This window comes from Carassius auratus, unplaced genomic scaffold, assembly GCF_003368295.1.
Source record: "Carassius auratus strain Wakin unplaced genomic scaffold, ASM336829v1 scaf_tig00216571, whole genome shotgun sequence".
Lineage (NCBI taxonomy): Eukaryota > Metazoa > Chordata > Actinopteri > Cypriniformes > Cyprinidae > Carassius > Carassius auratus.
Window position 1 is genome coordinate 196,735 of NW_020528639.1, and position 11,926 is coordinate 208,660.

Sequence of the window (11,926 nt, forward strand, 5' to 3'; positions counted from 1 at the left end):
ATATCTGATGTGTAATTGTGCACGATGCAGGTTCGTTACTACGTTCCCTTGTTTTTCAAGATACAAGGTGGACCTTCAATGATGCCTTTCTGCGTTTTAAATAGATGAGAAATATTCCACGATGATCCCACCGTTCTCCTGACATCCCGCCCACTGTCAATTGCGATTGGCCAAAGCCAGAACCTATTCTCGCTCTCCATTGGCTACTCTTGTGTCTGCGTCGTGACATCATGCGAGAGTCTGCGTGACAGGTCCGTAGGAGGTTTCCTATAGGTTTAAAGAGGCAGTGTGGGTTTACAACGAGGAAAGCGGAGACGCGATTACAATGAATTTGTAAATAAAATCAAACAAGTCTTGTAGAGACATGAGACTCGCTGTATACGTGTTTGGCGGCTTTGCTCTTGGGCTTTTGCTCGTTGGTTTGCGGGAATTATTGTTTGGTTTCGGGGAGAACCGATGCAGCATGACATACATGTTCGAGTACCCAGAATACCGAGTGAGTATCACCGCGAGCGCAGTCTATCAATGGAGATTTTTCACACATTTGCTTTGCAGTTCACAAAAATTTATCATTTTTTCTAATTAGAGCAATATTATAAGCTCACAATTCAATAGCAGGTCGTGCATTAGTTCCTCATTCCTGTCATTCTACCTGTTGTTTTGTCAACAACAAACATTCATTATCAGCAACATCAGTCTTTATACAATAGTTCAGTCCTTTTTAACCCTCTGCAATCCACAACATAGGGGTCATATTTGTATTTTTAATATTTATATTGTAATGGGTTTATGGTAAAAGACCATATTCCCCATGAAAAGTATGCATTTATTTTTTAAAAAATATACATTTTTAAATAAATTTTTTATAAATGATATATATTAGGGAAAATATGTCGTCATTTAATTACTGAAGTGTTAAAAACAGATAAATTTAAAATCCAAAAGAAAACCGCATGTATTCACTAGTTGCTTATAGGAGCTAAATGAACCCGCCATACATTCAGACCTGCACTGCAACCTGAGCATGCTGTTAAAGTGTCATTCGTTTCAGGAAGCCTGTTCTATAACTTGATTTGCTTGTGGTCTTGCATTCCCTTCACCTGTATGTTTGCAGCGTGTGCAGCTTCCGAAGCGTGTGGCGCGCCAGTACCCATCATACGGCCTGTATCTGTATGGAGAGGGCGCATATGCTCAGGAGACCAGAGGACTCAAGCTCACTGGCGCTCCTGTGCTCTTCTTGCCTGGGAATGCAGGCAGCTACAAGCAAGGTGAGATGGAACTGGCTTTTCTTCATTATTTCAAACTTTTTCTTTAAGGTGGATTGTGACTGTTGGGTGAAAAAAAGAACAAAAGAAAAGTGTTTGCTGAATCGATCTTGATCCTCCTACTGACTTTTTCCCAGTACTTATGAAACATACAGATTGTTCATTACAAACAGAGAAAGACCGAGATGAGAGATCACACAGAGATGTTGTCATACTCTCTCTTGCAGCTCGTTCTCTGGGTTCAGTGGCTTTGAGGAAGGCTGAGAACCTGGACGGGCCAATCCATATGAACGTGTTCACCATCGACTTCAACGAGGAGTTAGTGGCCCTGTATGGGGGCAGTTTGCGCAGACAGACTCAATATCTACATGAAAGCATCAAAGCCATCTTGCGCCTTTACAAGGTCAGAGGTCAAGGGCATTTTTTCTCTTTTTGTCCTTTTACTTTCTTACCATTTCCTTTCCATCCTTTTCTTTCCCTCTGTTAGAATTACAGATCACAAAGTTAGTTGTCTAGAATTTTGTTTGTAGTATACACACCTGGTTCACCTGGAGCATGAACAGAGATGATTTAATTTTTTAGCTGATAGCACAACTAAATGTGTATTTCTTCAAGGTTGAATATATGACCTTGCATAGATTTTCAGTCTGGAGGAATCAATCCTAGTTGCATATTTAGAGCAAGATTTTGGGCAGTCAGTGTTGGCAGATATCACAGAGCATTCTTCAGTATTTCAGCACATCTTATACATGCATACATATGTGATATGAATAACTTTCCCTTCAAGGTGGGTTTAACTTACTCCACGACTAATGAAACTTTCAGTCTTTTCATTGCAGATGGAGAAAGAGAGATAGTGGAAGCTCATTGCAATACACTGACAATGCCGAAATCCTGTAGCTTAACATAAGATTATTGCGTTAGCAACACCAGGTCATGGGCTAAGAACAGATAAAATAATTACTTTGAAAGAAATATGAGTTGTAGACTCTTATGCCAAGCTAAATGCATAAATTTAAATGTAAAATCACAGTTTATGATGGGTAGAGACTCAGATTTTTAGCTTCAGGCTAAAACATGTTTTATACTTTGAGCCGATTTTAGAATGCATATTATTCTTATTTGTCATGCGTCTCCTAGCAACAAGGCGCATGTTTCTGCATGTGTTGTGCTAAAACAGTGTCAAAGTCTGCTTGTGTTTGATCTTCAGACATCTCTGTTGATGTATGATGCCAGTTTTTTCTGTAAACATTCACAAAGTCAGCAAATGTATGATGCCTATAGTTTCAAAATCTGTTTAGATTTTAAAAGTCGTGTAGTGTATTCTCCAGCCTTTCAGTCACTTAGTACTAGAAGCTCATTGCTAAATAGGTCATCTAAATTCAAACCAGTGATTTTTCTTCTACTTTCCCTTGGCTGCAGGACCGTCCGGACCCTCCCAGGAGTGTGGTTCTGGTGGGTCACTCCATGGGTGGAGTGGTGGCAAGAGCGTTGTTCACCCTGGCACGTTTCAACCCAGGCCTGGTCAGCCTCATCATCACGCAGGCCTCACCCCACCAGGCACCTGTCCTTTCTCTGGACCCTTATATACTGGGTAGGAAAAAACCTACAGACCGACATAAACATGTACAGATGATTTGTTTGAGAGTTTTGAAGGTACATTACTGTTCAAAAGTAGCTTTTTTATTTTAAAAGAAATTGCTATTTTTATTTCACAAGGACGCAAATTAATTGAACGTAACAGTAAAGAAAATTATAATGTTACAAAAAAATCTATTTTAGATAACTGCTGAACTTTTTACAAAAAGTTTTACACTGGTAATAAGAAATAAGCTAATTTATAATAATTTACAATATTACTTTTTTTTTTTTACTGTATTTTTGTTCACATGCATACATGTAGTTATGGTCAGCATAAGAGACTTCTTTCAAAGACAGAAAATGTAATAATTATTTAACAATCGTTTATTCAGAAGGTATGTGTATTTTTATATTGCTACACTTCTTCAGTTTGATTGCAAACGTGGAGGTTTTTCGTCCACTAACATCTGAATTGTGTGTCTGTGGTAGAGTTTTACTCCGCAGTCAGGCATCGCTGGGCCACAAATGCTGAAGACCTTCGCAATGTAACCGTTCTCTCTGTGGGTGGTGGTTACCTTGACTTCCAGGTGCGCTCTGGTTTGACAGCACTGTCCTGCCCCATCGATGACCTCAATAAGATGTCAGTAGTGGTAGGTCTACTAGTCATTAAAGTTGAAGTATTTAAATAAAAGATAGACAGAACCTGCTTTGTTTGTAATGTGCTTACCTTGGTACATCTGTGTTTTGTGAATTGTTTTTAGGCGACTGCAGTTCCCCGAACCTGGGTTTCCACTGATCACATTTCCATCGTTTGGTATGTTTTGGTATCCTAGCATTGTTTAATTATTTTGCTCTTTAGCCTCTTAACTTCCTAATGGCTAATGAGTTTCATCCTTTATAATGTGAAATCCTCTTTACTTTAAGGTGCAAGGAGCTGGTTCTGGCCACAGTCCGGGCGTTCTTCGACCTTATTGAACCTGAAACAGGGCAGGTAAGTCCTGTCCTAAGAGAGTGTCAGTGTGTGTTTAAGGTGCTTCATTGACTCGTGTTTCTCTTTAGTTCACCGAGAGTCCTGAGAAGCGGATGTCAGTGCTGAACTATCACTTCTTTAGACATCCAGTGTTGCATCCTGGAGGAGCACAGGATGCCCCTGGCACTTTCTCAGGTCTGTGTTTGTGCACATGTATATTTATAGGCTTATCAGTTTTCATCACAGCTGGAAGATAATATCTGATTCTCCTTTTCCTGCTATTTATATCCAAATCTGTTCATTCATCCTTCCAGCTCCTCCTGAGGCGTGGAAGGAGGTCAACACACTCCGTCTGTTCTACAGTTCCCCCAAGGTGACCATATGTTTCATCATCTCAGGCTAAATTTTGCCAGCAGCGCCTCTCTGATCATTGCACTAATGTAAACCAACTCTTGGCAGGAAGCTCAAGTCATTTACTTCCTGTTTGCCCTCTCCAGTCGAAGGAAAGCCTACAGTCATTTCCACTGCCGCAGTAATAATATGGTGAGAGAGTCCAACAGCATCACACCCAGAAAACTTTTTTCATTTAAATGTATCATTTCAATTTAAATGTCACTTAACATTTGGTGAAAGTAGGCCTGTTTAAGAGCATTCATTTGAAATCTCTTTACGTGATGTCTCAGTTATGAGTATAAAAATGTGTTATGAGTTTTTCTTACATGCTCATTGTGAATGTTCTCAGACGTAATGAAGAGCTGTGTGTGTCTGTACATGTTCAACAGGAAATGACCAGCTGGTTATATGGCTGTACACAGATGAGTGGCTCGATATGGTGAGTAAAATAAACCACATAAATTCCTCTTAAAAATAAATAATTACCACCAGGCCCGTACAGAATCTGCATTCGTAAAGTTAGCACATTTTCATAAATCTAGTGCATTGCACACGTTGATCCATACCATTAGTTTGGACTCTTGTTTATAATCTATATTGTACAGTATGTGTTATTATTTGGTTTGTAAATTGCTTTATCTATTTTTCCCCATTACCCAGTGTCCAGGCAGTAGATCTGTCATCTCGTACAGAACTTCTTCCAGCCTATAAGGTCATTCTAGTTTATTCAGTAACATTGTATAGCCACATTTAAAATAAAAAGTGTTGTAAACTTTGCCTGTGTTTCTTTATAGGCTGTTACAGTGAAAATCAGCGACCTTTTGTCTGTCTCTCATCTCATTATTGACGCCTCAAACCCCAGTGGAACAGAGGTTAGAAGTTAACTTACGGTCCACATAATTCATGTCTGTAATGAAAACTTGCATTACAAGACAGACCACATTAGCAGACGTTTCCCTTCTTAAAACATGCATTTGATGATTTATGTCAAATGAGCTCGATGTTTTAGATGCTTTCTAAAGGCTTGATTGTCTGATTGTAGTTTGTAGTGGAGTGTGAGCTGCAGAGAGAGGAGAGCTTGACTGTGTCAGTGCAGGTGCCTCATGTGCTGTCCTTCGGTGAGCACTGAACTGCATGCTTGTGTTTGCATTCTTTAGTTGCCCTGTTTGCCTTAACGACAGATGTATAAGCTATTTTTATTCATTGTTAACATAAAAAAGGCCTGTATATACAATGTAATAATCTTACACTGTCATTCATTAAAAAAGTTGTTGTGTTTATTGTACGTGGATGCTTTCTCTTGTATGTGACGGTCTGTAGGTCTGACAGTTAGTGACATCAGCATCAACTCCTCTGGACTGCTTCACACACTACAGCTGCAAGACTTTCATCAGGTGGAGCATTCTCCTTCCCTCTGTTTTTCAGATATCGATTCATAGGAGAAGCTTTTGTAATGGTACAAATCCCATAAAGGTCTTTAGAATAGTTCCTTAGGTTTATGTTCTATTTAGTAATCTGTTACCCCATAAGCTTTTATTAAAATAATACTTATACCCGAAAACATAATAAAAGTGAGTTTGTTCGTGTTCTTTCAGGTCTATCAAGCTTTCAGAATAACGATCACTAGTCACTGCAAAACCACTAAAGGTATCCATTTATTCAGCTTTATCTGCCAGAAATGAAGCATGATGAATTAAAAGCCTGACACTGTGTCTGTGTTGTGTTCTGCAGACAGACTGCCCAGTGTGTACAGACTGAGGGTACCTTGGTTTCGTGAAGACTCTTTTGATACGGCAAGGTAGGAAGAGTCTTGTCATTAATCAGCAAACTTTCCTCAGCTCTGTGGCAGAGTACTGATAGTTGTGTTATGTATGACTTTCTTTGTTCTCTTTTTTTTTATGCAGTATTCCTTCGGTATCTGACATCTACAGCACGCTGCACACCAGCCGCCCAGACAACGCCTCTAGTGCCCTCCTGCAGCTCCACACTGCCCCCAACTGCCAATACAAGGTTTTTCATCCACATCCGTCACATTCTCAAAGGCAACCTTATCAGTTATCGGCAACAAATATTGTATTTTGTCTTTATAGGTGTCTATTCGGAGTTCTTTCCCTAAAGTGCTTGGGCAGGTGTGCTTTAATTTCTTATTTCGTTTGGTATGCTGTTAACTTTCAACCTCAGAGTGTTCCTCATATTCAAAAGGATTTGTTTTTCTTTAGATTCTGCGTTTCTGTGGTCCGGTCCTGCCTGTCTACTTGGCTGTAGTTCTTCTTCTGATGATCAGGGCTCAGCTGAGATCCATCAAGAGATCTGGACATCCTTGTGGAATGCAAGAGGTCATGAGTAAATCGTTACAGCTCCACAAACTGGAGCTGCCCGTCCTCCTGCTGCTGCTGCTGCTCAGGTGAGTCCTGATACAGGAGATTTTTTTCTTTCAGGCAGTGTTCAATTTTGACAATACAAATACATTTTAGCCTGCAAATATAAAGGTGTGAAATGTTTACAGTATATATCTATTTTGCCCCTATTGTCCTACTATAGGCAGAGCTGGTTTCAGGATGTCTGGTCTACTCTGGGTCTCCCTGCAGTGGATTCTCTTCCTCTAAACTCTATTGAGGAGCTATCCCACGACCCAAAGGCCTCTGTTCAGGAATGGCCCCGTATAGTGTCGCCACTGCTCTGTGTGCTAGGTTCATCCATTGCATTCTGGGGTAGCACAGTCCTCCGAGTGTTTGTCTGCTTCCTGTCCTTTTTTCTTGCTCCACTGCACAGGTAAAAGTGTTAATAGTAAGTGCTGTTGTAGAAGCTTTGAAGTAGATGCTCTAAATGAATAGATTAATTTTTTAAAGTGTTAAGTTTTATCTAAATGTATGTTTTGATCTAAATCAAACATCAGACATAAATTAACACTTGTCATTCTCTGAGTTCAATAATGCAGTGTTTAAAGAAAGCAAGGTTGCATTAAACTAATCAAAAATAATAGCAAAGACGTTTATACTGTTACGCAAGTTTTCTATTTCAAATAAATGCTTTTCTTCAAACTTTCTGTTCATCAAAGGATCATAAAAAATGCATTTCTGTAAAACAACAATTTTAACATTGACAATAATAATGATAATTATTTTCTTGAGCACTAAATTAGCATATTAGAATGATTTCTGAAGGATCACATGACACTGAAGTAATGGCTGCTGAAAGTTCAGCTTTACTATTAAATTATATTAAAATTGCAAAGTGTTTTTAAATGTTGTTGTTGTTGTTGTTGTTGTTGTTATTATTATTATTATTATTATTATTATTATTTATTATTATTACTACTACTTTTCTATATTATCGGTTTTGCTGTATTTTTAAATGTAGCCCGGTGAGCAAAAGAGACTTTCAAAAGCCAGAGAGATTAGAAAATCCTTACTGACCATAAACCTTTAAAAGGAAGGATTCACATGCAAAAATGTTTTGGGTGGATTGTCTTTTTTTTTTAAACTTCATCTTTGAATCTTAGATGTTCATTAATAATTTAATATAAATTTTAAGTCAATATTTTAACACATAATGCATTACAACATACAGTATTGTACTGTGGTTACAGGACATAAACATAAAAAAAAGAAAAGTTATGTATATGTGGGTGTGTGTGTTATAACCACCACCCAGTGCAGTTAATAGATGACACTGTTAACTTTTTGTCATAGAATGTAGTTAATAACTGTGTTTTTGCAGATCTTTTCAGAAATGTTTCCATGTCATGTGTGTGTGACTCTGTGCTTGTCTGCAGACCTTCAGTGTCCCGGGACTGCGGCACGCTTCGTCTTCATTCTCAGCTTCTCCTGATTATCTTTTTAAATGTGCTGGGAGGCGTCACATGTGGAGCACTGGCTCTTATGGTCTCCTGTCTTCTCCACCTCTACAGGGTGAGTGATCTGTCCATCCTTCATCAAACCTACTCTATATAAAGTTGTGTTAGTGTTGATTAGAGGTGAGCCTAGAGAGATGCTTTTTTGACCTTGCATGTGCTGAATGCTTGACTTCAGATATTCCTACTGATGCTTATAATACAGGTGCATCTCAAAAAATGTTTTGTATTTATGTTTCATTTAATCCTATAAAATAATAATAATAAAATAAAAACTCTTGGAATATTTCAGTGTGTGTGTGTGCAATGAATCTAGAATATAAGAAAGTTTGCTGTTTTGAATGAAGAAAAAAAAAAAAAAAAAGACCTTCACCATGAAATTCAAATTTTTTGAGATGCACTTGTGATTACTGTAATACAGTATTTCTCTCTTCTAATTTGAATGTACAGTTTTCTTCACAATGATTTGAATCTCTAGTGATTACCGTTTTTTGTCTTCTTCCAGGTGCTTAGATTACAGATGACAGAGAGGTCACTGAGCCACATGTTGAACCTGGTATGAATCTCTTATTTTATTTATCGGCTTTTGGCTTACAAGACCTGTAATTTCAAAATGTTTTTTTTTTGTTAAACCAGGCACCAGAGAAAGTTTCACAAAAATCAGAAAATGGTTTCCGTGCCAGTGATGATCACAGTAAGGTTAAAGAATGTAACGGCAGCCCTCTACTGACAGAATCAGTGCTACAAGACGTCAGAGATGATCTGCAGCTCCACTTCAGTCTGTCCACACTGCTTACTCTAACCACAATGCTTAGCGTCCCTTCCCTTATCCACTGGAGACACAATCTCAGGTAATAGTCATTTAGAGTATAAATTCATTAGATTTATTTTCTAAAGTACTTCAAGCAAGTTCTACAAGAGACCAGCTGCCTGAGAGTGAAGAGAAAGTAATCTCCAACATCTAAGAGGGATTTTAATCTGCACTTCTATGTGTTTTGTTCAGATATTGGGTTCATCTGGATCCTGACCCCTGCTGGCCTCACTTTGTACCCCTGCTCATCAGCTCTGTTCTGCTCATCAACTGTAACACAGATACACTCCTGCGCAGGTTTGTGTGCAGTCCTTACAAATTTATTCATGTTATTAATTTTACAAAAAATTCTAATAGTCTTATTCATCAGTGGCACTCATTAGAAGTTTTTTCATCTTTTTTCATGATGTTAATATTTATGATGTTGCTCATTTGTTATTTTGAAATCTTCATAAATATATAGTGAATATTATATTTATATACATACGATCTGTTGTGGAAAGTTTAGGGTGGGTAAGATTTTTTTCTACATTAATAAAAATATAGTAAAAACAGAAATATTGTAAAATGTTGTTATTATTACTATTTAAAATAACTGTCTATTTTAAAATGTAATTTATTGGTGTGATGGTGAAGCTGAATTTTCAGCAGACGTCACTCGCATGATCCTTCAGAAATCATTCTGATATGCTGATATATTTTTATCAGTGTTGAAAACAGTTTTTGCTGCGTCAATTTTTTTCTTGAAACCGTGATTCTCAGGATTCTTTGATGGATAGAAAATAAATTTAAATATTTTATAAAATATTTATTGCCTTAACTGTATATTTTGATTAATTGAATGCACCCTTGTTGAATAAAAGTATTAATTAAAAAAAAAATCTTATTGACCCCAAACGTTTGAGCAGTAGTGATGCCTGGAAGTCTTCTAACAGTGCTGTATGTCTGTGTTTATACTTGTGTTACAGCAAACTGATGCTGAATCTGACGCTTCATCTGTTGTTGCCACTGTGTGTGGGAATGCTGGCTTTTTGTCCACTGCACATTTACAGGGTCACTTATTTCCTGTCTGCAGCTCTGGCCCTCTTGGCCTGTTCTTGCTACTTTTGACCTCCCTACAAACTTTAAACGTGAGTCTGCACTGAGATTAAAACAAGACCTGGGATTTGTACAAATTTAGACCAGATTAGACCAAAACAGCCTTAGAAACCCTTTGTGTGTTCTGTGGGATCACATGGACTAGTGACATCAGTGGACCAGCACATTCGAAGTCATGTGACCTGTCGTTTGTCATCATTTGTAGCTTCTGTACAGGGTATTATACTTGTTAATTGTGGTATGTCTGTATTCAGGAGCAATACTTTTTGTTCATAAGGCTAGTTTCCCAGAAACATTAAAGGGTTACTCCACCCCAAAATGAAAATTAATCCCGTCTAATTAATCACTTACCCCCATGTCGTTCCAAACACGTGAAAGCTTCGATTGTCTTCGGAACACTATTTAAGATATTTTGGATGAAAAAAGGGAGGCTTGTGTCTGTCCCATAGACTGCCAAGTTAAATACACTGTCAAAGTCCAGAAAAGTATGAAAGACGTCATCAGAATAGTCCATCTGCAATCAATGGGTCAACCGTAACGTTATGAAGAAACAAGAATACTATTTGTACGTGAAGAAGAAAAAAAACAGACTAAATAGTATTCTTGTTTCTTCATAACGTTACGGTTGACCCATTGATTGCAGATGGACTATTCTGATGACGTCTTTCATACTTTTCTGGACTTTGACAGTGTATTTAACTTGGCAGTCTATGGGACAGACACAAGCCTCCCGGTTTTCATCCAAAATATCTTAAATTGTGTTCTGAAGGCAATCTAAGCTTTAATGGGTTTGGAACCACATGGAGGTAAATGATTAATGACACAATTTTCATTTTGGGGTGGAGTTATCCCTTTTAGTCTCGGCCTGAACTAAACTAAGTCTAAGACTGTATTTAATCAGTGTGTGAGAAACTAGCCTGCACTTGTGTGTGTGTGTGTGTGTGTGTGTGTTGGGGTGTAGGAGTGTATATGTCTGATTTAGCATTAATTTGTCAACCTGAAGTCATAATTGATAGGGATACACAATATATCGGTATCATTTCATCATGTGAGTGGATATTTGAGGTTTGTAAATTATTATTTATTTACTAATTTATCGGTATCCTGTATTTCTCTTTCGTCATATTGTACCTTATAATTTCAGGATGCCAAAATTAATTTGTAGAATTCAAGTTTTTAGTGACTTATTTTTAACTAATTTGTAAAAATGTTATATAATTTTGATATCAGCCGTGTTATGGTTATCGGACATAACACTCATCATTTATCCTAAAAAGCCAGAATTTAAAACATGGTGCCCTATCAATTGACCCCATTTACTTCCTGATCTTGCGCATGACTCATCAATGTCTGTTATTTCAAAGATTATTATAAAAAAAAATCTGATTAAATATTGAGAAATGGAGCAGTAAGAACACCATCTACATTTGCGCAAATCCATATGCGTTCAATATTTTATTTTTTACGTGTTGATTCAGATCATTGTGGTGTGGGTAGTAAATGAGAAGTTCTTAGTTTCATAGTAAATGCATTGCAAAACCATTGGGAACTGTTCTGTTTGCTTAAACTAATGTTATCACTTTCAAACAAGGCTTTTTTTTCCTGTTGACTCTATTTTATTGACTGAAGCCTTGGCTTCAATTCTGATTCACCATATCAACAATTTTGAATCACATTACAGCATTATTTATCAATTTTGTAGTTGAAAAGCTGCAGGAAAAACGCTTTATCAAAAAAAAAAGTGTATCGTACATTTAACATGTCACATTACGGAAGTAAAATGGGGCAGAAATGCCTTTTCATGTTGACTTTTAAGGATGTAAAAGCAGCTTTCGGTGTTTGTTCAGCCTTTCTGCAATTCACATGTCTATGTGTGAGCGTGACTGGATCTCTGCCTGTTCTATCTTCGATCTGTCATTTCTGCCTTAAGCCATTTAGCTTTGAATGCACATGTA

The 11,926-nt window shown here is 37.6% G+C and overlaps 1 protein-coding gene across 1 annotated transcript; it reads left to right on the plus strand.

Annotated features, from left to right (window-relative positions):
• The first annotated feature begins 1,647 nt into the window (after window positions 1–1,647).
• Window positions 1,648–10,363, plus strand: LOC113098510 (GPI inositol-deacylase-like). Its single transcript, XM_026263635.1, has 24 exons — window positions 1,648–1,668; window positions 2,688–2,859; window positions 3,336–3,496; window positions 3,608–3,660; window positions 3,771–3,837; window positions 3,906–4,011; window positions 4,131–4,189; window positions 4,276–4,359; window positions 4,599–4,648; window positions 4,870–4,921; window positions 5,004–5,081; window positions 5,252–5,327; window positions 5,530–5,603; window positions 5,805–5,856; window positions 5,941–6,007; window positions 6,114–6,219; window positions 6,300–6,338; window positions 6,429–6,613; window positions 6,751–6,981; window positions 7,985–8,120; window positions 8,568–8,618; window positions 8,699–8,913; window positions 9,066–9,170; window positions 9,842–10,363. The coding sequence occupies exons 2-24, from the start codon at window positions 2,733–2,735 to the stop codon at window positions 9,981–9,983; spliced, it is 2,316 nt and encodes a 771-aa protein (XP_026119420.1). The 5' UTR covers window positions 1,648–1,668; window positions 2,688–2,732; the 3' UTR covers window positions 9,984–10,363.
• Window positions 10,364–11,926: the final 1,563 nt, after the last annotated feature.